This window comes from Silurus aristotelis (genome assembly GCF_946808225.1).
Source record: "Silurus aristotelis genome assembly, chromosome: 2".
Classification (NCBI taxonomy): domain Eukaryota; kingdom Metazoa; phylum Chordata; class Actinopteri; order Siluriformes; family Siluridae; genus Silurus; species Silurus aristotelis.
The window spans coordinates 4,186,031-4,213,292 of NC_139575.1; the positions used below are offsets into that span (position 1 = coordinate 4,186,031).

At 39.9% G+C, this 27,262-nt stretch overlaps 1 protein-coding gene and 1 long non-coding RNA gene across 4 annotated transcripts in view; one reads left to right on the top strand and one right to left on the bottom strand.

Moving 5' to 3' along the window:
* The first annotated feature begins 4,637 nt into the window (after positions 1-4,637).
* Positions 4,638-4,894, top strand: LOC310739322. Its single transcript, XR_014537347.1, has 2 exons — positions 4,638-4,745; positions 4,811-4,894. It is a non-coding gene; the product is annotated as an uncharacterized lncRNA (long non-coding RNA).
* A 2,486-nt stretch (positions 4,895-7,380) lies between these two features.
* The window catches only part of LOC310738339 (uncharacterized protein), a 39,056-nt gene continuing 19,174 nt past the window's right edge, over positions 7,381-27,262 (bottom strand). For 2 of the 3 annotated variants that reach the window (XM_083563263.1, XM_083563264.1), the window contains exon 2: positions 23,824-25,603. In XM_083563263.1, the coding sequence (XP_083419389.1) occupies positions 24,188-25,603 (1,416 nt within the window). In that variant the 3' untranslated portion in view covers positions 23,824-24,187. Of the gene's footprint in view, positions 9,366-23,823; positions 25,604-27,262 lie in introns of those variants that run through there. The other variant, XM_083563261.1, reaches the window with a different exon arrangement.

A 27,262-nucleotide genomic window follows, 5' to 3' on the forward strand; every position in this document is an offset into this window, starting at 1 on the left:
GCCTTCTTTTGTTGCAGTAGCAATCAGCTTTTGATTTACTTCTGTGATGTAACATGAACTTGACCTATTTTTCCAGACTGTGTTGCTTTCGTCACACTCAGTAAATTGTATCACATGAACATACAACATATTATAAAGCTTATAATACTTTGTCTTATCATCAGTCAGTGTCATTTTTAGCCGATCAATTCCACATCCTGTTGCTTCAACAGAATAATGACCTCCCAATGTAACTTCTTGTGGAGACTTTAGGCCATCAAATTCAACAAATTGTTTCTTGTTATTACACATATGACAGGTTGCTCCACAATCCAGATTTGTCAGAAACTATTAATAGTGCATGGCTCACTATCAATCCAATATAATTGTCAGGATGCAGGTAGTTGGACTCAAGTGCAGGACGCCAGCAAAGTGTATAGGACTTTGTGCAAAACACAAAGTCCTAGCAAAAGCACAAAGTCCTAGCAGAATAAAAAGCAAAAAACCAAAGAGTCCAAAAACATATGACCACAGGCTGAATAATCCACGTATGAAAAAACACAAAACCAAAGTGTCCGAAATCTTACGACCACAGGCTGGATAGTCCACGTAAGAAAAAAACAGAAACAAAGCGTCCGAAAACTTACTAGTACACTACGTGGGGTTAGGGCCCAAAACTGAAACAAAAGAATCCGGGTACCAAAACGAGGGGCAGGAATGTCTTAAAAGGAACAGGAAAAATGTGACGTGCAAGTACCCATTAGCGTTCCTCAAGACCGTAGCCTTCCCAGTCCACAAGGTATTGTAAACCCCTTCCTCTGCGTCTTGAGCACAGGAGACGGTGCACAGTGAAGGCGTGAAAACTATATTATTTGGGAGACCATGGACCAAGAGTTCTGAAGTGGGCCAGCTTGGAAAACCGATTTATTACTGAGAGAATAGTGGTATGGCCAGCTGAGGGGGGTAGATCGGTAAAACAAAACCTAAGGCTATATGGGACCACGGTTGATGAGGAATGGGAAGTGGATGAAGGAGTCCTGCCAGTGAGTTTCTAGGGCTCTTGTGCTGGGCTCAAATAGGACAGGAGGCCACAAACTAGTGAACATCTTCCTTAATAGTGGGCCACCAAAAACATTGCTGCAGGTGGACCAAGGTGCAAGGGGTGGCAGAAAAGTCGAGAGCTGTGGCACCACTGGAGGACCAGAGAACGGAGCTGGTCTGAAACATAGAGTCTTCTCTCTTCTTTTGCAGTGGCTCTGTGCATCTTGCGTTCAATGTCCAAGCAATTGGCCTCGGACGGAAACTGACAGAAGAAGGATGTGGCTCGGTTCTTCCCCTCCCTCCTCGTCACGGGAACTATTTTTGGAGCCTGGATGGTAGGACAGGGTGAAGCAAAAACAGCATGTAAACAGTATAATAGTGATAAATGTGCAAAAAAACAGCAGTTAAGGAGTGTAGTACGGTCGAGTATAATAAATAATAAATAAATGAATGGTTGTGGAATAGATTGAGATGAGTGTGTGTTAAGTGTTTAGTCCAAGTTGTACAGTTCAGTACACACATTGAGTGAGTGTGTGTGTGTGTGTGTGTGTGTGTGTGTGTGTGTGTGTGTGTGTGTGTGTGTGTGTGTGTGTGTTCCGTTTCATTTCTGTGTATTCAGAAGCCCGAATGCTTCGGATCTGTTTTCCTGATGGTAGGAGAGTGAAGAGTGTGTGTGACGTGTGTGTGTGGTCGTCCACAATGCTGTGTGCTTTGCGGATGCAGCGTGTAGTGTAAATGTCCATGATAGAGGGGAGAGAGACTCCGATGATCTTCTCAGCTGTCCTCACTATCCTCTGTAGGGTCTTGCGATCCGAGACGGTGCAATTTCCAAACCAGGCAGTAATGCAGCTGTTTAGGATGCTCTTAATAATCCCCCTGTAGAACATGGACAGGATGGGGGGAGGGAGATGAGCTTTTCTTCAGCCTTCTTCAGATCCGGGCAGGATCCATCTGCACATTTCCCGCAGATAAGATGAAGCCCAGAAAAGATGTGCTGGACACATGAAACTCACATTTCTCTGCCTTCACATACAACTGGAAGTAGATTGGTGAGCACAGCGCGTACATGGCAGTGGTGTTCTTCCAGCGTGAGTAGATTAAAATTTTGTCCAGGTAGACGAGCACAAAAACGAAGGCTGCTGGGGCATTAGTGAGGCCAAACGGCATGATTAAGTACTCATAGTGGCCTGTCTTCCATTCGTCCCCCTCCAGATGTGTACGAGGTGGAAAACCTTGCGGAGGCCAAGCTTGGTAAAGATGGTGGCCCACTGGAGGAGCTCAAAGGCTGAAGACATCAAGGGCAAGGGGTACCAATTCTTAATGGTGATGGAGTTAAGTCTCCAGTAGTCAATGCACAGGCGTAGTCTCTTGTCCTTCTTTTCCACAAAAAAGAAACCTGCCCCAGCCGGGGAGGAGGAAGAGCAGATGATACCAGATGTGAGGGACTCCCAGATGTAATTAGTCATAGCCTCTCTTTCAGAACTAGTCAGGTGATAGAGGCGACCCTGGGGATATGTCGTTCCCAGCAATAGGTCAATTGCTTTTGCTGATCTGGGAGGGACTGCCGGCGAACGTCGGGAAGGAGAGGCGTCCCAAACCACGAGTGTGTGGGTGAAAATGAAAGTAAATAAAGACGGCTCTGCTTGGTAAACTATTCTGGGCCCATAACCTGTTGAAATTAAAAATAAAGACATGGGGCTCCTTTTATATGAAATCAACATATGATGTATATTTCAACAGCACATCCTAGTGGTCACCACATATCTACCTTAGACACATTTACCACAGCTTTAAACCTCCTTTTTGGCTTTCCTATTTTACTCCTGCCTGGTGGCTCCATCTTCAGCATTCTCCTACCAACACAGTTTAATAACACAAAAAAAAACAGGAAACAGGATTTTGTCCTTGTTCAAGTGACTTTTTGGGAACAGTTTCATTTAGAACAATATATGGCTAAAAGAAAAAGACAGGTGTACCAAAACATTTGTCCATACAATGCGTATATGGCGAGATAAGGTTAACTGAGACTTTGACGACTGAAACGGTAATGCAGTCAGCCACTAGAGGGCGGCAAAGTCTTTTCAGCTTCACTTTTATGCTCAGATCATTTTTTACTGATTGGGTCTTAGGAAAAGAGGAAGGCCAAGAAGGAGGTTTATGGATGTGGTGAGGGAAGACATGCAGGTAGTTGGTGTGAAGGAGGCAGATGTAGAGGACAGGGTGGTATGGAGACGGATGATCCGCTGTGACAACCCCTAATGGGAACAGCAGAAAGAAGAAGAAGAAGAAGAAGAAGAAGAAGAAGAAGAAGAAGGGTCTTAAAGTGAATAAATCTTTATTCAAGTCATTTCATTGATTTGTTTCACTTTAACTAAATAAAATGTAAGTGTTTTAATTTTATAGCCCAAATTCCCCCAACACGCTGACTTATGCAAATTTTGGATACAATTTTCAATAAGAAAAAAAAATGACAATGCAGCCAAAGACAAATGATTAGAAAAAGAAAATATTCATTAATCATTTACCAGAAAACTATTCAAATCAATTTATTTTTATTTGTATAGCAAATAATGGGCATTGACCCAAAGCAGGTTTACAGCGATAAACCGGTTAAAAGGTTGCATAAAAAAAAATTATAAGTTTAGCTTACAAATATCTGTCCCCTGTAGTGGACGCTATGCATGAAATGATTAGGTCACCTTCTGAGTCTTTCCACACAGTATGAACTAATCATTCTCGGAGACAACTCAATCATCCAGAGTGGCGTCTAAATAAATAGTTTACTTTCAAGTCTCATCTCTTAAATTAAATCGAAAATGACTCGCAAAGACTCATATGCAATGTGCTCGACTCTCCAGTACACACTTGTGGATAAGCAATGTCCAATAATCACTGTATCCTGTTTATCCAGATGAATACGATACCCTTGAAGTTTTTTTCCTTGTGTTGTGTTCATCGCCATGACAACTGGCCTGCTCATTGGGATACATTTAAAGGTCTTTGTACATTAAAAAAAGCAGTATAGCAATAAAAGGTTTAACAGTCATATTTCTTAATACACTGTATAACCATTGTTATATACCAACCAAATACTGGGAAACCCAACAAAACTGGAGAAACACAATTGAACAGGGTTTAGATTGTGTTTAAATGACAAATCGCACACACACTGGAAAAGGGAAAGTTTTCCACAGCACACAATTAGAGTTTTATTTTAAGAAATAGAAAATAATTCCAAATGACAGTGGATCATCAGGGTCAAGGAGGAAATGCAGCATCGATACAATATACAGTATAATCAAATACAAAAAAAAAATTACAACAAAAAGAACACAAAACAAACAGGAAGTGCACAACAAACAACAAATTACATATAGCCTTGTTTTAAACTTTCATAGTGTATCGTTAAGTTTTTGTAAGAAAAAGGACAAAATACACAAACTATGTATTTTAGTTAAAGTAGAGATACACTGTAAAATATGACTCCAGTAAAAGTGCTTTGAATTTAATAAACGTACAAAAGTATTTGCCTTCAAATGTAATGAGGTATCCATAGTGCTATGATTTATTATGGCTCTAATGTTCCTATTATCTTTTTTAAAACAAGACTCTTTTGCTTAATTAACTCAGTTTATCTGAAAAGACTCAACACTTAATTACAGATTGATATCTCAAAAAAATATCATGAGCGAAAAATCTTCATTTCAACCATTTAAAATTAAATAGTGCAGTTTCTTCCTTCATTTATAAAAAAATAGTGCAGTTTCTTCCTTCATTTATAAAAAAATAGTGCAGTTTCTTCCTTCATTTATAAAAAATACTGCAGATTCTTCCTTCATTTATAAAAAATACTGCAGATTCTTCCTTCATTTATTCGTCTCTAAATGTTCTGCTTGCTGTTGAACTGACACTGAACTGTATGTTGGTGATCAGTAGAGTAGATAGACCAAGCGCCAATCAAAACAAGTTTAAAACAGATCACGAGCTCGTCCCTGATTGGTGACTTGCTGCGTGTTTGACCAGTTAAGTTTTTATCCTCAGAAACAAAAACAAACGACTGATATTTCTAAATGTAGTTGTGTAAAAAGTAAGATATTTAACTTTAAAATTTAGTGAAGTTAAAGTGTCCCCAAATGAAAATACTTTAGTTAAGTACAGATATGTGAAAATGCTACTTAAGTACAGGACGAATTTAATTTACTTCCTTACTGTCCACCACTGGTAAGACATGACAATATTATATGTGTAATAAGCATCAAAAAACAACCACTGCTGAAAGAAAGAACCTGGAAAAATAAAGTTTGAGACTATATTCTAGATACACTCTATAAACAAAAGTATTGTTACACTTGTTTTTCCAGCCGCATGTTCTTCCCTGAACTGTTACCACAAAGTTGTACACGATGCTTTTGGAGACATTTAGTAAAATGTAATTGTCCCTTCAGTTGAACTCAAGAGACCCAAACCTGTTCCAGCATGACATTGCCCCTGTGCACAAAGTCAGCTCCATGAGCATATGGAAGATATAGAGTTCCAACCATATTGAATACCTTTGTGATTAATGTGAATGTGATAACTGATGTGATGTAAGAGGAAATATGATGGGGCTTTGCCCTGAGCAAAGTCCTTAACCTTCAGCTGCTAAACTCATTTAATCAGTAAACTTCTGAAATATATATATATACAGTGAGGAAAATAAGTATTTGAACACCCTGCTATTTTGCAAGTTCTTCCACTTAGAAATCATGGAGGGGTCTGAAATTGTCATCGTAGCTGCATGTCCACTGTGAGAGACAAAAATCCACTGTAAGGACAAAAATCCAGAAATCACAATATGTGATTTTTAAACTATTTATTTGTATGATACAGCTGCAAATAAGTATTTGAACACCTGTCTATCAGCTAGAATTCTGACCCTCAAAGACCTGTTAGTCTGCCTTTAAAATGTCCACTTCCACTATATTTATTATCCTAAATTAGATGCACCTGTTTAAGGTCGTTAGCTGCATAAAGACACCTGTCCACCCCATACAATCAGTAAGAATCCAACTACTAACATGACCAAGACCAAAGAGCTGTCCAAAGACACTAGAGACAAAATTGTACACCTCCACAAGGCTGGAAAGGGCTACGGGGAAATTGCCAAGCAGCTTGGTGAAAAAAGGTCCACTGTTGGAGCAATCATTAGAAAATTATCTCAATGATCCTAATGAAGGTGAGAAATCAGCCCAGAACTACACAGGAGGAGCTGGTCAATGACCTGAAAAGAGCTGGGACCACCGTTTACAAGGTTAATGTTGGTAATACACTAAGACGTCATGGTTTGAAATCATGCATGGCACGGAAGGTTCCCCTGCCTAAACCAGCACATGTCCAGGCAAATCTTAAGTTTGCCGATGACCATTTGGATGATCCAGAGGAGTCATGGGAGAAAGTCATGTGGTCAGATGAGACCAAAATAGAACTTTTGGGTCATAATTCCACTAAACGTGTTTGGAGGAAGAAGAATGATGAGTACCATCCCAAGAACATCATCCCTGCTGTGAAGCATGGGGGTGGTAGCATCATGCTTTGAGGGTGTTTTTCTGCACATGGGACAGGGCGACTGCACTGTATTAAGGAGAGGATGATCGGGTCCATGTATTGCGAGATTTTAGGGAACAACCTCCTTCTCTCAGTTAGAGCATTGAAGATGGGTCGAGGCTGGGTCTTCCAACATGACAATGACCCGAAGCACACAGCCAGGATAACCAAGGAGTGGCTCTGTAAGAAGCATATCAAGGTTCTTGGCGTGGCCTAACCAATCTCCAGACCTAAACCCAATAGAGAATCTTTGGAGGGAGCTCAAACTCCGTGTTTCTCAGTGACAGGCCAGACCTGACTGATCTAGAGAAGATCTGTGTGGAGGAGTGGGCCAAAATTCCTCATGCAGTGTGTGCAAACCTGGTGAAAAACTACAGGAAACATTTGACCTCTGTAATTGCAAACAAAGGCTCCGGTACCAAATATTAACATTGACTTTCTCAGGTGTTCAAATACTTATTTGCAGCTGTATCATACAAATAAATAGTAAAAAAATCATACATTGTGATTTCTGGATTTTTTTTTTTTTAGATTATGTCTCTCACAGTGGACATGCACCTACGATGACAATTTCAGACCCCTCCATGATTTCTAAGTGGGAGAACTTGCAAAATAGCAGGGTGTTCAAATACTTATTTTCCTCACTGTATATACACACACACACAGTGAGGAAAATAAGTATATATATATATATATATATATATATATATATATATATATATATATATATATATATATATATATATATATATACGTATATATATTCATATATGTATGTATGTGTGTGTGTGTGCAAAACAGCAAAAGCAATTGCAAATGAATGAATAAAATATATATTATGTGAAATACAGTGAATTAATAAATGTTAATTGATTCATTGTTTCAGTGCTGATTAATAGTTTATCCAACACTATTGTGCAAGTACAGTGTGTTATCTACATTGATGAGATCATGTGAGAAGACTGATTATTTTGCTGATACATATGGACTGCTTACACCACCATGATGTTACAAACTGGGAAAGAACTTACGTCACAGATTTGGTTAGAAAATTGTGGTGGTGAATGAGAAGTTGATAATAATAGAAATAGAGAAATGTGGGTTAATTAAGTCTTGGAAAATGGTTATAAAAGACCACGATCAGACTGTGATTTGTTTCTAATCCAGCAAACAGCACAGAGGCCGATAGTCACAATAACTGCAGCACAAACCAAAGCAATAATGATTTTGTGTGTTTTGCCTCGATCGTCTGTATGGTCTTTGTTCTTCCAGGCAGATGTGGTGTGATCTGCAGGTACGGGGGTGGAGGAGTATAAAGACAGAAGAGTAGGAGAAATTTGGGAAGGTTTTAGTAACTGATCATTTTTAAGGTTTATAATACTGATGTTCATCAACCAGGAGGGAGTAAAGCACTTGATGCTGGAGGCATTGGGTACTTTATCTTGGTGCTTTACTAGCCAGTCTCGAAAGGGTAAAATTGTATGGTTACACCTATAGGGATTTTGAGACAGCACTAGATTTTCAGCGTTGGTTAGCGAAACTAAAAGGTCTTCTGGTAAATTGAGTAGAGAATTATTCTGAAGCTCCACTGTGGTTAAGTGAGAGACACCATAGAGGAGCTTCCCAGTAAGTTTCGGAATATGGTTGGTACTCAGTGATATTTTAGCCAAATTATTAAGACTGCTAAACACTCCTTCCTCAAGGCTCGTCAGGTTGTTAGTTTGTAAAGAAATTTCTTTTAGCTCAATCAATCCATTGAAGGCACCAGGGGAGATGTACGAGAGCTGATTCCTGTTGATCTCTAGAATTTTTAACTGAGTCAAATTGCTGAACACGTTGTCCTCGAGGCGAGTTAACTTATTGTCATTTAGACTTAGCTTCTGGAGCATGGGCATGGGGCCGAAGGTGTTGGGAGACAGTGTGTGCAGCTGGTTGTTGAAAAGTGAGATATTCTGTAGACTCGGCAAGTTCAGGAAGATACCTTTAGAAAGAACAGTAAGCAAATTGTTGGAGAGATCGAGCTCCTTCAGCTTCTTCTGATTGGTGAAAAGTTCAGCAGGTATCTGCGTGAGGACATTGTTCTGCAGATAGAGCTTTTCCAGCTTCTGCTGATTGGTGAAAAGTTCAGCAGGTATCTCCCTGATGACATTGTTCTGCAGATGCAATTCCTTCAGGGTCACCGTTGGGTCAAAAATATGACGTGGAATCACCTTCAATTTGTTCTGTTTTAGGAACAAGACCTTTAGATTTCGAAGTCCACGGAAGGTCCCTGGGTGCAGATTTGTGATGCTGTTTTCCTCCAATATGAGGGTCCCCAGGCGAGTCAGACCCTGAAACGCCTCCTCTGAAATAGAAGTCAGCTTATTTTTGCTCAGGTCTAAGGTTTTCAGGTTTTGAAGAGGAGTAAGCAGGGATTGGGGTAAAGAAGATAGATCGGTTGTTGAAAGTGTTAAGCTGAGTAGGTTGTGTGTCTGGTTAAAGGTGTGAGGTTGCACCACCGTTATTCTTGCATCAGTAATGTTCAACACTGCGAGATTCTTATAGAATGCTTCAAAATGATCCGGTTCAAGTGAGGTGATGTTAGTATGGGTAATCTCTAAAGATTCTGTTCTTGGGGGAATGGGGAAAGGAAAATCTCTAATTGTATTTCCAGTACAGGAAACTTTGGTTTTATTGCACCTGCAATGATTTGGACATTCAGAAACAACTGCATTTACAGCACAAATGCAGAGGATTAGAAACTGGACAAGATCCATGAAGTCCTGAAAAAGAAGAAGGAACAGTTTATATATAAAACCAAGTTAATGACAGTTTCTACTCTACATTGTTTAAAGTAAATACAGTTTTTATAAATGTATAAGCAATTGACCCTTGCGGAAGCTTTCCATGCAAATTTGTGTTGATCTTTGTTAATGTAGTATTGAAGTGTACCATTCGGTTGTATTTTAGATTAAAAAAAATCTCTCAACTCAACTCTTTTTGGCTTTTCATAAACATGTTCCTTGGTGTTGAGGATGTTCAAGAGTCAAATACTCAAATACTGTTCAAATCAGATACTGTAAGACTTTTACTCAAGTCATAATTGAACTGGTGACTTGCAATGGTGTACATTTGCTGTAATGTTTCTATAATTGTACATTACATAGATATCAACAAAAATGCATATTCTAACTGAGGAAAAAGTTAGGACACCCTACAACCTAATAGCTTGTGTAAGAAAGGATTCCTATTTAGTTGTATTTCCATGCTTCACCACTAGAGGCAGATATACAGTTTACCAGGCAATGACAAGCTATCTATGATATCACAGTGCACCGTCCCCCCATCGAGAGTATAAAAGGCCAGAACACGGAGCCGTGGCATGCATTCTGCATCACGCAACCCACTAAACAGCAGCTAGCTGAAGACAGCAAGAATCACCTCATATACAATAAATTCTATACCCAGTAAAGTAGAATGTTCTGAATCCTGTATCGTGTTTTTACTGACGCACTGGGGCGAGTACAATCCCCTGATCAGCGCATACCAGATAGTGAGAATCCTTATATGGTCTTTCGAGCTAGATAGGAAAACTTCCTAACATTTGGTCCTTCGAGCTGGATAAGTGTGCTTACCACAGAAGAAGGATGTCAGAACAACCCTCCAGCGAGTTTTCGCATCCACGACGCAGAACTCAGCGCCCATCCCACCTTAAAGACTATGAGGTGAAATACTATGCACAGCGTTCACGTGAACAAGAAGAGGAAACACAGCTAAGCACGATGAGAGATGAATCTAGTGTGCTACTCCCTGATTATACTGATTCCTTTTCTCTGTAAGTTCACATACTGATGACATCGATGCAACTGCGGGAGCTACTGGCGCTCCGCATTCGGATGTCGACATACAACAAGATAGACCGTGGCTCACCACACAGCCTTTCGAGAGTGATGAAGAGGAGGAGCCTTCTTTACAAGAGGACGAGGCTGCCTTCACACCCGTTAGTCATAAGTCAAAGATTCATTAAATGGAGAAGGAGATTAGGCAACTCCGTGAAGATAAAGTGGCCCTCCTGGAGGAACTCCGAGAACTTAAGGTCCTTGTCAAGGACATACAGAATTTATTAGTAAATTTGCAGGCAGCTCAGCTAGCCCCGGACAACGGCAGGTCAGAGAGACCCCAGTCCCATTGCCCCCAACTATAAATAAACCACCTGAGGCAGCGGTGCCAGAGCCAGTGCCTCATACACCACAAGTGCCAATAGTAAGAGTCCCTTAAAGTCAGAAGTAGATACACATGCCCATCTACCTAATTCACAATATCCTCCCTTGATGGGGCGGCTTCAGAGTGCCACATCTCCGGACATGTTTTAGAGGGGCCCGCATCCAACAATTCCAGATTTCACCAGTCCAGACCCCAGAGAATTCATTCATTTAAAGTTAGCCCTTGATAATATCTTCCCTCCCGATGCAAATTAACTCTTTAAATATCAGATTCTCTTAGGACACCTTAAATTTAGAGAGGCTTGCCTAATAGCAAACTCATTCCTGAATTCCCCTCAGCCATACACAGACACTATGACTATGCTTAATGGCCAATACGGACTACCTTTCCAGTTACCCCTAGTTAAGATAGCAGAAGTCATGGATGCTCCTAATGTACAGACAGGAGATACAACTAGTTTCAAACTGTTCGCCCTCGAAATTCAGGCCCTGGTGGGTCTCCTGAACTCATTAGGTTCAAAGGGAAAAAGCAAACTAAGTTGCGCCTCACATGCAGCCCGCTTACTCACCAAGTTACCCCCGGATTTGCGTGCTGCATTCAAACGACACCTGCTCCATCGAGATTCCTACCCTCTACCGGATCTGGCAGAGTGGCTCTGGATTGAATCCCAGTGTCAAGACTCTGAGCAATCAAATCTGGGGAAAGATCAGATAAGTAGAATGATGCGGCCCAAACCAGGCCCAGTGGTGAAGCATAAACACGCTTCTGTCCTGCATGGAGCTGACCGACCCCCAGAGACGATCACTCGGGTGCCGACGCCCTCGCATCAGTCCAAGCCAGCACGGGGATCTGAACAGAGCAGACCTCTGTGCCCATATTGTAACAGTGCTGAACATTATTTAAGCCAGTGTACCACTTTCCAGGCTTTTAGTACAGAGCAGATGATCAAATGGATCAAAGACAACAAGCGTTGTTGGAAATGTGGGCGATCACACTTAGCCAAAGACTGTACCCTAAAGAAGCTCTGTCGTCTATGCAGTGGGAAACATCTTCAAATCCTTCATGAGGTTAATAGCCAACCTCAAAAGGAGAGTACTTGTTTAGTGAGTTCCACGAACAAAACTCTGTATCTAGACAGGCCACAAGGTTCCAAGTGTGTCCTGCTGAAAGTGATTCCCGTTGTATTACAACACAACAATCGAGCCCTGAACACTTATGCAGTACTCGATGACGGATCCGAAAGTACTATGTTACTCCCAGCTGCAGTTAAGAAACTAGGGTTACAAGGACAGAAGGAAGATTTAACATTAAGAACTATTCGACAAGATATCAAGAAACTCAATGGGGCAGCAGTTTCCTTTAGAGTACACTCTATATCGCAGCCCCAACAGAGTTACTGGATCCAGAATGCCTTTACCTCTGAGCACTTAGGTATGGCAGAGCACTCTTATCCCATTGCAACACTCCAGCAGAGATACCAACACCTAAAGGACATTCCTTTACAACCCCTCCTTTTAATAGGAGCAGACCATCCTCACCTTATAACACCCGTTGAGCCTCTAGCCTAGGGCCCCCTGGAGGTCCATCAGCTATAAGAACTAGACTAGGCTGGACATTACAAGGCCCAACACACTTTTTGCAGCAACAGCTACAGCCTCAACGATGTTTACATATCTCTATTACTCCTCAAATGGAAGAACTATCCCAGAATGCAGAGAGACTCCCTTTTTACTTCAAGATTAATCAAATTGGCCAATCCTGCCATCCCTTAAAACCCCAAAAGATAAAGTGAAAAGTAGAGCCACTATATTCTGCAATGTTGCACAAACATCAAAGCCCTTAGATCCCAGTGAGTACAATTCTAGGAAAGACCTTGTTGAAGCCACAGTTCAACACCGTCAAAGTAATTTAGATCAACCTAGTATACCTACAGCTAAGGACTATGTGACAGCAGAACATCTCCTTTTTCGTAACATTCAACAATACAGTTTTCCAGAAGAATACGAACAACTAAACTCTGGTAAGCCAGTATCCACCACAAGTATATTACTCACTTCAGCCCCAGAATTCGACAACGCCAGTCATCTTATACAGGTAGGAGGACGCCTACGTTGGCCAAAGGCTTAGAACTCCAAACAGTTTACCCCATTACCCTTAGACCCTCATCATCGAGCCACCAAATTAGTCATTCAAAACTATGATAGTAAGCTGTGTCACCCAAGACCAGAACGAGTATTTGCTAAATTGAGGAGAAGTGTCTGGATACTAAGAGGTCATGAAGCAATTCGAAAATCCCAACATAACTGCATGGAATGTCGTAAGAGGAAGGCTAAACCTGAGGACCCTAAAATGGCTGATCTTTCTCCAGCACGCTTGAGACTTCACACACCACCCTTCTACAGTACTGGTATGGATTGTTTTGGACCTTTCCCAATCAAAATAGGCAGACATCTGGAGAAAAGATGGGGAATAATCTTTAAAGGTCTTACAACACGATGTGTACACATTGAGCTTCTCACAGCTATAGACACTGATTCCTTCCTCATGGCTCTGAGGAGATTTATAGCACACAGAGGCACCCCCTCAGAACTGATATCTGACCAAGGCACTAACTTCCAGGGTGGAGAGAGAGAGAGAGAGTTAAGAGATGCCTTAAAGATTTGCAGCCAGGAACGGCATCTCGCCAAACAAAGGATTGAATTTCGGTTCAACCTGCCTAATGCCCCTCACCGAGGTGGCAGCTGGGAAAGAGAGATTAAAATATTAAAAATGCCCTCCGTACAGTAGTAGGTGCACAAACAGTAACAGAAGTTGTTCTTCAAACGGTACTTATCGAGATAGAGGGAATCCTCAATAGCAAACCTTTAGGTTATGTCTCCTCCAATGTAGCAGATTTAGACCCAGTTACCCCAAATCTTCTGCTCATGGGGGGGCCAGACAGTTCTTTACCTCAAGTGATATACCCTGCCGACGAATAATAGGACGACGTAAAGTAGAGTGTTCTGAATCCTGTATCGTGTTTTTACTGACGCACTGGGGCGAGTACAATCCCCTGATCAGCGCATACCAGATAGTGAGAATCCTTATATGGTCCTTCGAGCTAGATAGGAAAACTTCCTAACAGCTTGTGTTAACCCCTTTGGCTAAAATAACTTCAGTAAGATGCTCCTTGTAGCCATCTCCCAGTCTCTGATATTGGTCTGAGGAAAGTTTGCCCCATTCCTCAACGCAGAATTCTTTCAGCTATGAGATGTTTTGATGCTGCATCTCCTCTGTTCTGGTGTCCAAACTATTATATCTTACACTCATTTGTCCAAAGAACATTATTCCAGAAGTACTGGTCTTTGTCTACGTTTTCTCTGGCAAACTTCAATCTGGCCTTAATTTTTTTCTTAGAGAGCAAGGTTTTCCCACTTGCACATGTACCATGCCATGCACTTTCACATCAACAGTAGCAAGAGCCTGCTGTAGGTACTGTCATTACATTTTAAGGTTTTTTAGACAGTGGACTGTCTATTTTACAGACAGTGGAAGGGCTGATATCAAATTCTTTTGAGATCTTTTTAAATCCCTTACCAGATTCATAAGCTGCTACAATCATCTTTCTAAAGGCCTCAGACAGCTCTTTCGATCTCACCATGGTGTTCAAGATCATTTCAACAGTCAGGAGCACACCAAACTAAATATCTGTGGTTTAAATAGGGCACCTAATCATGTGTACCTGATGTAATACACCAATGTGTGATTTTAGCCATTTTAAGGGAGAATAAATGTGGGGATATTCAAATTTATTCCTCACAACAATATTTTTTTAAGTACATATTACAGAAAGTCTGAAAATTATTTTCTTCAGTTTAATTGTTTATATTACTTGAATCTCTCAGTATTGTTAAAATTGATATTAAATAGCCATATGTCCAAATATGTTAAAACACAGACAGGATTTCATAAGGTGTTCTAATTTTTTCACATCGCTGTATATCATATATATATATCTATATATCAAGGTCCCTTTTTGAAGACTCTATATGATAACTCAAACTGAATAGAACTAAACACAGTGGGTGATAACTGGGATGGCATTCACCCTGATTAAACAGATATAAATAATTATTGGATTTAGAAACTACTTATTTTCCCAAAGAATTCGCAAATTGAGAAGGTAAATATGGTCTCCTGTAGGAGACCCAGCACATTCATCAATCAGTTTGTATGCCCAAAGATTTTGTGTGATGAAGCTCTATGTTGTTTATGCAGCAGCAGGGTTCTGGAGAAATGCTGTCTCATTTCACTGTGTACTACGTCAGATATATTTGGTTCAAATGACGAAAAGCTTATTGACTTGACTTTAAATTTAATACAGCATCTGACAAAAGCTCTTGTCCAGTTTTATTCACATTTATGTCATTTCTACACCGAGCAGTTGAGGGGTAGGGGCCTCACTCAAGGGCCCAGCAGGATTTGAACTCATGACCTTCCAATGTTACAACTTTCTTCATCTAATTTTCAAACTAACTACAGTAAAAACAAGTTCAGTGTTGCCATGGTAAATCATGTCTAGCAAACAGGAAACTATTTTCGCTAATTTGATTGCACTCAAGTCATTTCCTTCCTCATGATAAAATCAAACCATGTATTTTCAGTCTTTTGTTTGATCTTTGTTTTTTCTTCAGAAAGGAATTAAAACTGACTTGAAACTGATTTCAAAGCAGTCGAGGATATAAATATGTACATTTAATAAAGCGAAGACAATATGCTAATGATAACATCTGTAATCAAAATCCCCAGAACTGAATTACTTTTATTTCTCATATGATTTTTATCACTTAAGGAATTATACACCACACTTTGTTTTCCCAGTGATTTGACGTGCACTTAAAACTCACTCACAAAAAATAAAGAGTATATGACGAGAAATAAAGAGTATATGATGAGAAATAAAGAGTATATGATGAGAAATAAAGAGTATATGATGAGAAATAAAGAGTATCTGATGAGAAATAAAGAGTATATGATGAGAAATAAGGAGTATATGATGAGATGGGACTGTATTCATCACAATGTGATTTAAATGCGAGTATCAGTGAAAAAGTTGAGAATAAAAGAAGCGCATTTGGCTTTCAGTACCGTAGTCCCTTATTCTACTCTTATAAGGTTAAAATCATGTTTTGGTAATAAAATACCATTTAATTCTGCTTAATATCCTCCATTTCTTCTGTACACATCTTTACTGTACAGTGTGTAGGACACTTTGCTTTTCTCAGTGTTGCAGATTAACTTGTGTTTAATTTCAATAAATATCAGCATTCACAACAACAACCAAAGAACAAAACAAAGTGTGCACGAGACTCACCTGGAATCGATCATACAAGAAACAAAAAAAGATAAAAATCAATAAAAAGTGCCGCTATTCCAGCTGTTGCTCAGATGCGGAGTCTGCCAGCTCAGGCGGCGTGGTTAATTAGGGCTTTCCCAGAAATGCTGCGTCGATACAATATACAGTATGATCAAATAACAACCAAAAAAACACATAACAAACAGAAAGTACACAACAAACAACACGTAGCATTTTGATAGTGTATTGTTAAGTTTTTATTGTTAAGTGGTGGACAAAATACACAAACTATGTATTTGAGTTAAAGTAGAGATACAGTGTAAAATATGACTCCAGTAAAAGTAAAAATGCTCCCATTAAACTTTCACTTAAGTAAAATTACAAACGTATTTGCCTTCAAATTGAATTAAGTATCCAAAGTGCTATGATTTATTATGGATATAATGTTTATCATTTTTGACACGAGACTCTTTTGCTTAATCAAGTTTAGATTTTGTGTCTGGTCAAAGGTGTGAGGTTGCACCTCCATTATTCTTGCATCAGTAATGTTCAACACTGCAAGAGATCACTCTCAAGAGATTCTGTATTTGGGGGGATGGGCGATGAAAAATCTGTTATTGTATATCCAGTACAGGAAACCCCAGTTTTATTTCACCTGCAATGATTTGGACACTCAAAAACAACTGCATTTACAGCACAAATGCAGAGGATTAGAAACTGGACAAGATCCATGAAATCCTGAAAAAGAAGAAGGAACAGATTTTTAGTGAGATATATATATATATATATATATATATATATATATATATATATATATATATATATATATATATATATATATATATATATATATATATATGTATGTATGTATGTATATGTATATATGTGTGTGTGTGTGTGTATATATTAAGGTTGTCAAAATCAACATGTTAATAACGCATTAATGCAAATGAATTTTTATTTTATTTTATTGCATAATTAATGCAGTGCATGTTTCTGTTTGACCAATTTTATAAGAAAAAAAATAAAATAAAAAAATGTAATATGTATATATATATATATATATATATATATATATATATATATATATATATATATATATATATATATATATATACAAATAAATATAAAATCGCTATTAATACACATTTATCTGTTCTTAATGTACCATAAACTAATACTTTTCAAGTTTGTAAAAGTCTAATCAACATGGAAAAATGTATGCAAGTGCATGTTCATTATTAGTGAAACCAAAATCAACATTGAGCATGAAGAAAAAATATTCTTGTGTCATAAAATATGATGTAAAACATGAAAAATGACATAAAATCACCAGGACACCAAATGGAACTTTTGCTATGTTTCCACACGTATGGTTTTAATTGCCGGATTTGTGCATAATGGTGCATTTACTAAACTAATTGGTAAACTACAGAGGAATAGTGAACAGCAGCTAACAGTAACAGAACATTTGAATTTATAAGGAGATTGAAGACTATAATACAATTTCTAAAAAGTACTTAGTTATTTCAGAGTATAGAGACAGGTTATTGTTCTTCATCTTCTTTTGGCTGCACCCATTAGGGGTCCCCACAGTTAACATTTATCTCCATACGACCATGTTCTCTTCATCTGCCTCTTTCAAATTATCCACCTGCATGTCTTCCTTTACCACATCTATAAACCTCCTTCTTGGTCTTCCTCTTTTACTCCTTCCTGGTGGCTCCATCCTCAGCATTCTCAGCATATACCCCATGTCTCTCCTCTGCACATGTCCAAACCATCTCAATCATACCTCCCTCACCTTGTCTCCAAACCGTCCTACATGCGCTGTCCCTCTAATAAACTAATTTCTAATCTTGTCCATCGTCGTCACTCCCAATGAAAACTTAACACCTTCAGCTCTGCTACCTCCATCTCCGCCTCCTGCCTTTTACTCAATGCCACTGTCTCTAAACCATACAACATCTCAGGTCTCACCACTTTCCCCTTCACACTCAAAGATACCCTTCTATCACAAATCACTCCTGCTATCACTCTTCTCCACCCACTCCACCCTGCCTGCAACCTTACTGTACTAGTGCATAGGACACTTTAGCTTTTCTCAGGGAGCAGTTGAAGGTGTTCGATTCCCAATAAATATCAGCATTCGTAACAATAACCAAAGAACAAAGCAAAGTGTGCAAGAGACTCACCTGTAATCGATTATACATATCAACAGATCAATAGTGAGTTTGGGGAGTGTGACTATTCGGGATACAGGCCTCACATCTGTACGATTGTGTACCTGAACTTCAACTGTTCTGGTTTGTCCATCAGGTCCAGGGAAAGTATTAGTAACTTTACCTACTAGCCAACATGTTCGTGGAAGTTGTGGGTCCACTATGAGTACCACCTGGTCTAGATTAATATTTTTTCCTTCTTGACTATGTTCCTATTTTCTTGTTCCCAACTTGGATTGTAGAACACTTGTGGGAGTGAAGAATCATGGAGGACTATTAGGAGGATGTTGGATGTAAATAATAATAATAATAATAATAATAATAATAATAATAATAATAATAATAATAAACTTTATTTTGTATAGCGCCTTTAAAAGAAATTTCTCAAAGCGCTTGACATAAAAGATAAAATTATAAGAAACACATATTACAGAACTAAAACTAACCAAACAAAATAAAAACCCAATAAATAACAAACAAAGAAGTCACATAAAAGCTACCCTAAAAAAGTACGTTTTACGATATGATTTAAAAACACCCAGGGATTCTGCATTCCTAATCTCTGAGGGCAGGGAATTTCACAGTTTGGGAGCCAAAGAAGTGTTTTTCGGGTAGTTAAAAGACCAGCTTCAGAGGAGCGTAGAGCACGTGAAGGTGTGTAGGGGGTCAACGGCTCACACAGATATTGAGGGGCCAAATTATTCAAGGGCTTATAAGTGAGCATGAGAATTTTTAACTTATTACGAAAACTAACAGGAAGCCAGTGCAATTTTTCCAGGATAGGTGTGATGTGTTCCCTTGCACTGGTCCTAGTCAGAATTCTAGCAGCTGAATTTTGTACCAACTGTAATTTACTTAGGGTAGCTTTAGGAACTCCAGCCAGCAAAGCATTACAGTAGTCAAGACGTGAAAATACAAACGTGTTGATCAGCTTTTCAGCCACAGAGAAAGTCGGCATGGGACGTAATTAGGCAGTGTTTCTGAGATGAAAAAATTATGCTTTGACAGTGCTACGAACATGATGGTCAAATGTTAAATTGCCGTCAAATATCACCCCCAAATTTTTAAGTTTAGTATGAAATTGTAAAGCAGAGCCATCCAAACTTAAGGTTACGGACTCTGCTTTACACAACTGATGAGGTGAACCAATAAGCATGACTTCAGTCTTGTCACTGTTCAGACAAAGATAATTTTTAGACATCCATTTCTTAATCTCAGTAAAACATTGAGAGAGAAAAGACATTGTGACATCAGGTTTAGAATGTATATAGATCTGGGTGTCATCGGCATAAAAGTGATAGTTAAGACCAAGTGATCTTAAAAGCTGGCCAAACGGATAAATGTAAATACTAAAAAGTAACGGGCCCAAAACTGATCCCTGAGGAACACCAGATTGCACCACACCAACCTTAGTCTTGCAATCACCCATCACAACAAACTGCTTACGGTTTGAAAGGTAGGACTTAAACCACTCTAAAGCCGATTCAGAGACCCCAAAGATCTCTAAGTGGCTAATCAAAATTGCGTGATCTATAGTGTCAAAAGCTGCACTAAGATCAAGAAGAATCAGTATCGATAGACGGCCGTAATCAGAAGCCATTAACAAGTCATTAATGACCTTAACTAACGCCGTTTCAGTGCTGTGGAGTTTACGGAAACCAGACTGAAGTGGCTCAGACAGACCTAAAACAGAAGTTGACAAATGAGACACAAATAACCCGTTGGAAATCACAAGGTCTTAAGTGTGGCCTTTGTCATGCGTAGGACAGTCCAGGAGTTGGTCTAATTCAAAGCACTCCAATATGGACAAAAAGTCTTTAGTTATTATGGAGTCTTTTACATTCATATGGATGTTGAAATCACCCAGGAGAAGAATTCTTTCAAATCTGAGGCAGAGAAAAGACATCATATCTAATAATTCAGATTAAAAGTCTTTATTTGACTTAGGAGGCCTGTAGACTGTAGCCACTGCAGTAGAATGGGGTTCAGAAACACTCAAAACAAGGCACTCAAATGAGTCAAATTTGGGGGCAGCCACCAGACGCATGTTGATCTGTTGATTGTGTAACACAATAATACCCCCACCTCTGCCAGAAAAACGCGGAAGTCAAGTCAAGTCAAGTTTATTTGTATAGCGCTTTTCACAACAGACATTGTCTCAAAGCAGCTTTACAGAAATCAGGAAGGTCAAATAATCCATAGCCAGCAGGTGTTAGTTCATTAAAAAGAAGACTGTCAGGTCTAAATAGCAGTCTATGGGTTTTTTGCAGAAATCTCGGACAAGCGACAGGTTTAGATGTTTAGCTCACACAGCTCCGCCTTGACGAGCGATGTATGTAACGCTTAGATCGCAATATTCCAACATGACTGCAGAGAACACGTACATCTTTCGCCAAATCGTAATGTCTGTTCAGGTTCAACAACTGGTACGCTGTGTACCTGAAAGCCATTTGAGGAGGGTCCACACCAACAGCAGCCTTACAGCGGTGTAGGCAGTGTACGTCCTGGACCAGGCAACCAAACAGTAAAATCCGGTAAACAGCACTCAGAAATAAAAACAGTGATCCAACAGGCAAAGCATGAATCCACATCACGAAAAAAACAACAACTACTAAAATAGAAATAAATGGGGGAAAGGAGCGGCAGCCAAAACGCGCAAGTGTGCCCTTTCAACCAGAAGTGTTGATGCAGATGGTTTTGGATCTGCCACATCCAAAGACACATATCCCAGAGGCTTTAGGATGCCCAGTCTTTAAAATTACGTTTGAAGTACTGGTTTACTCAAGTCCCAATCACCGAAGGGTGAATTACTTCTAAATACTGATGTGTACCGTCAGGTTCGAGAGCGTGTCTCAAACCTGGGTCCCTAAAGCGAGTGGCAGACATTCTGTCATGCTATGGGGAGGCGTAGGTACCCAACTGCAGAGACACAATCGAGATGTGCAATGGCACGATTCTTTAATGAAAACAATAAGCTCGAGAAAAAAAAAAAAAAAAAAAATATATATATATATATATATATATATATATATATATATAACAGATAGACAGAGTGGGTTTATCAATACAAAATAAACACAAGACAAATACAAATTAATGATGACTAAACAGGATGAGGAATTTAATGAAGACAGGAGGTAACCAGAGACTCAAGAAGACTGGAGGCTTGGGGAAAACTCGGGAGAACAGAAATCCCAGGAGACTCGGGAAGACTCAGGAGACCAGAGAAGACAGTAGACGCTGGGGGAGACTCGGGAAGACAGGTGGAACCAGGAGGCTTGGGAAAACTCGAGAAAACAGCAAAGAAATCAAACACAATAGAAATACCAAACAGAACACAACAAACCCACACATATCCAGTTTCAAATACAAGTATCAAGACAGAGAAATACCCCAGTCAGCAAACAAATCTGGCCCAGATTTGGCATTCATCTGGCACAGCTGGCAATCATCCGGCACTGGCATACAGCATGTGGGCCAAACATGGCCCGGTTTGGCAGAGGTGGTACCGTTTTTAAGGCAGCTCACAAGACATGGGCCAGATGTCATTTAGGACCAGTTATGGGTATTTAACTTGGCTGAGACTTGGGCCAGTTACCCTTGTCTGGAATCCAGACTTGGTCCACACTAGGACCGTAATTCATTGCAGTATATGGGCCAAGCAAAAGCTGGTTGTGTGGGCCGGAGCTGGGCCGGAGAAAAATTGCTATGTGGTACCAAGACCAATATTAAGAAAGAAGATACCACAACAAAAATAAAGTCAAATACAATGACAACTGTACTGCAACAAAAGTGAGGACAAATATAATGAACCAACAAAGACCAAGGCAAAAGGGGCAACTTAAATAGACAACACTAGAGCATGTGGTAGAAATTAAACAGTTAGGGGCTAGGGAGTAGGGGATAGGGGCCCAGTGGCGGCATCTGGTGGCCACGGCAAAAACATAAAAAAAAAAGTCCAGACCCTGACATGTATTTAAAACTCTTATGAAGTCGAAGTGTCCATCGCAAAGCTCCACTCTTCAGTACGCACTTGTGGATGAGAAATGGTATATAGAATATCATGATATGTCAGTTAGAATGAACATCTTGTGGGGAAAATAATGTTGAAATATGGGTGGAGCATGATTACTCAAAAGAAACCTTGATAAAGGACATGTTTTAATGACAACACTGTGCACACTGGGGTCACACGCTGAAAAAGAGAAAGTTTTCAACAGCACACAATGAGAATTTTATTTTAAAAAACAGAAAATATTTCCAAATTACAGCGGATCATCAGGGTCAAGGAGGAAATGCAGCATTGATACAATATCAGAACACTCAAATCCAAAAAAAAATTACAAACAAAAGAACACATAACAAAAAAGAAGTACAAAACAAACAACAAATTACATATAACTTTTTTTCAAACTTTCATAGTGTATTGTTAAGTTTTTGTAAGTGGTGGCCAAAGTACACAAACCATGTACTTGAGTTAGGGATTCAGTGTAAAATATGACTCCAGTAAAAGTAAAAATGCTCCCATTGAACTTTAATTCAAGTAAAAGTACAAAATAATTTGCCTTCAAATGTAATTACTGTAAGTATCCAAAGTGCTATGATTTATTATGGATATAATGTTCCTATTATCATTTTTGACACAAGACTCTTTTGCTTAATCAACTCAGTTTATCTGAAGACTCAACACTCAATTACTGTTTGATATCCATAAAAATTATCATTAGCAAAAAATTCTTTTCAACCACTTAAAGAAAAACATGCAGGAGTTACTTCCTTCTTTTATTAACAATGAACTGTATGTTGGTGATCAGTACAGTAGACACACCAAGGACCAATCTAATCAAGTTTAAAACATGAGCTCGTCCCTAATTGGTGACTTGGTGAAGTTAAAGTGTCCCCAAATGGAAATACTTCAGTACGGTACAGATATGTGAAAATGCTACTTATGTACAGGGATGAATTTTATTTACTTTCTTACCGTCCACCACTGGTAAGACATGACAATATTATATGTGTGATAACAATCAAAAAACAACCACTGCTGAAAGAAAGAACGTGGAAAAATAATATAGTAAAGAGTTTTAGGCGATATTACAGCTACACATTTGGTATAAATGTGAATGCTAACTGCATCCCAGGCCTCCTCACATCATTTACATCAATACATCAGTTAACACACTTGTGGTGGAATTAATTTCCATAAAATCTAGTGGAGATTAGTATAACAGCATAATAGACTAAATGTGGAATAATCACGTGTCTAATGTTAGTGTCACATGGTTCACAGGCAAGAACATGATCTGGTTGTTTGGGGTGGACTAATAATGTAAGATTGAATGATCCAGAAGCAACATATAAAAATGAGGAAATTATATATATATATATATATATATATATATATATATATATATATATATATATATATATATATATATATATATATATATATATATATATATATAATTCTACCTTCTGGCATTAAGACATTGAAATTCTGCCACTTAGGTAATTGTCTTTTCTGACACTGGCTGCTTGAAACTTCTACCTCATTATTTGAATTTTCCCCAAAAATCTTCCTTTGATAACACCTTCAAAAGGCCACAAGTTTATATTTTGACTGTCCACTCATTTGTTTCTGATCCAGCAAACAGCACAGAGGCCTATAGTCACAATAACTGCAGCACAAACCAAAGCAATAATGATTGTGTTTTCCATCGATCATCTGTATGGTCTTTGTTCTCCCAGACAGATGTGGTGTGATCTGCAGGTACAGGGGTGGAGGAGTAAAAGAAAAGAAGAGTAAGAGAAATTTGTGAAGGTGTTAGCAAAGAATAGTTTTTTCAAGGTTTATAATTCTGCAGTTCTTCAACCAGGAGGGAGTGAAGCACTTGATGCTGGAGGCACTGGGTACTTTATCTTGGTGCTTTACTAGCCAGTCTCGAAAGGGTAAGATTTGACAGGTGCACCTCCAGGGATTTTCAGACAGCACTAGATTTTGAAGGTCAGTTAGTAAGATTAAAAGGTCTTCTGGTAAATAGAGTAGAAAGTTATTTTGAAGCTCCAGTGTGGTTAAGTGCGAGAGACCATAGAGGAGCTTCCCAGGAAGGTTCCGAATCTGGTTGTTACTCAGTGATATTTTAGCCAAATTATTAAGACCTCTAAACACTCCTTCCTGAAGGCTCGTCAGGTTGTTAGTCTGTAAAGAAATTTCTTTCAACCCAAACAATCCACTGAAGGCACCAGGGGAGATGTACAAGATCTGATTCCTGTTGATCTCTAGAAGGTTTAAATGAGTCAAATTGCTGAACACATTGTCCTCGAGGCGAGTTAACTTATTGTCATTCAGACATAGCTCCTGGAGCATGGGCATGGGGCCGAAGGTGTTGGGAGACAGTGTGTGCAGCTGGTTGTTGGAAAGTGAGATATTCTGTAGACTAGGCAAGTTCAGAAAGATACCTTTAGGAAGAACAGTTAGCAAATTGTTGGAGAGATCAAGCTCTTTCAGCTTCTTCTGATTGGTGAAAAGTACAGCAGGTATCCACCTGAGGACATTGTTCTGCAGATAGAGCTTTTCCAGCTTCTGCTGATTGGCGAAAAGTTCAGCAGGTATGCACCTGAGGACATTGTTCCGCAGATGCAATTCCTTCAGGTTCACCAGGTGGTCAAAAATATGACATGGAATCACCTTCAATTTGTTCTGTTTTATGGACAAGACCTTTAGACTTCGAAGTCCTCGGAAGGTCCCTGGATGCAGATTTGTGATGCTGTTTTCCTGCAATATGAGGGTCCTCAGGCGAGTCAGACCCTGAAACGCCTCTTTTGGAATGCAAGTCAGCATATTTTTACTCAGGTCTAAGGTTTTCAGGTTTTGAAGAGGAGTAAGGAGGGATGGGGGTAAAGAATATAGCTTGGTTGTTGAAAGTGTTAAGCTGAGTAGGTTGTGTGTCTGGTCAAAGGTGTGAGGTTGCACCACCCATATTCTTGCATCAGTTATGTTCAACACTGCGAGATTTTTATAGAATGCTTTGAAATGATCAGGTTTAAGTGAGCTGATGCAAGAATGGGTAATCTCTAGAGATTCTGTATTTGAGGGAATGTTTGATGGAAAATCTGTTATTGTATATCCTGTACAAGAAACCGCGGTTTTATTGCACCTGCAATGGTATGGACACCCGCAGACAACTGCATTTACAGCAAAAATGCAGAGGATTAGAAACTGGACAAGATCCATGAAGTCCTGAAAAAGAAACAGGAACATATTTAAGATTTTTTGTATTTTGGGAAAAAAAACACAAATGAATATCATATATACACAATATATCAATGGAATGGTGAAGGCTTCTATTGGTAGACAGGCTAAAATGAAATGCTTGTAAACAAGCAGATGTGGTACACCAAGCCTGCTAGTAATTAATGGGTTGAAATCCGGATTCTGACTGAGTGAACCAGTATCTGTGTGGTGTGCTGTCCATAATCTTATCACACAATTAAGAACGGTTGTTTAAATCTGGACAGACTTGCAGGTAAAAAATGTAATCGGTAATGTTTATTGATCTGTGATAGCGCTTTTCAGAAAATGTCACAGTAACAACTGCACTGTTGAATTTTTTATTCTGATTTTGGAGATTTTCTGTTATAATAAATAAGGTCATTTTGAATTTGATGGCTGCAACACATCATAATAAAGTTTGGACGGAGAAACTAAAAGCTGGAGAACCAAATGTTACTATTTTACAACTCATTTTGGTTTATTGGCAGCAAGTCAGTAACATGATTAGATGTAAAAATAAAATAAATAAAAAAATAATATATACATATATAATCCCTGAGATTATCCCCACCCAGGGGTGGCACCTGACGCCCCAAACCCACCCACGCTTGGTGGGCCAGGGCACTCGGAGGAGGGCCTTGCCATCCGTCCAGGGTAGGAGGAGGCCCATTCGGCATCGCCGCGAAACCGTGGAAAACCGAGAAGGACCTGAGGCGGGTCGATGCCCTCTGCGGAGGCCCGGAGCAGAGCGACGCCTCCTACGGAGGTCTGGAGCAGAGTGACATCCACCCTGAAGGTCTGGAATGGAGCGATGTCCACCACGGTGACCCGGAACGGAGCGAAGCCATTTGCAAAGACCGGAGGCTGAGCGACCTCCTCGGTGGAGACCCTAGGCCAGGCAATGTCCACGGCAGAGTCCGGAGGCAGAGCGACGTTGCCTTCGGAGGGACTTGGAGGCGATACGTCACCTTTAGAGGTACTTGGAGGCGAGATGGGCCATCTGGAGAGGTTTGGCGACAACGTCCTGTTCGTGTCACGCTCTGGCCGCAATACGCCTTCCGTTTTGTGGCCTGGTGGCAGTGTAACGTCCTCCTCATGGCCAGGCGGCGGTACGAAGTTCCCTTTGCAGCCGGGTGGCGTTACAAAGTTCCCTTCGCGGCCTGCCGGCGGTACAAAGTTCCTTTCGCGGCCGGGCGGCGGTACCAAGTCCCCTTCGCGGCCGGGCGGCGGTACCAAGTCCCCTATGACGCTCCCTTCTCGGCCAAGCGGCGGCACGACATCTATTTGGCAGCCGGGCGGCGGCACGACATCCTTGTGGTGGCCGGGCGGTGGCACGACATCCTTCTCACACCCATCATGATGAAGTGCTTAGAGAGGCTCATCATGAAGCACATTAAGACCCAGCTTTCACCCTCACTTTTCACCCTCACTTTACCCCATGCAGTTTGGTATAGCCCAAACCGTCCATGAATCTCCACAACACTCTATTTGGCCTTCACCCACCTGGACAACAACCACAAGTTCGTACAAATGTTGTTCATAGACTTAAGCTATGTGTAGCAATGCACAGCTCGAACCACATCACCAAGTTTGCTGAGAACACAACCATGGTGGGTCACATAAGCA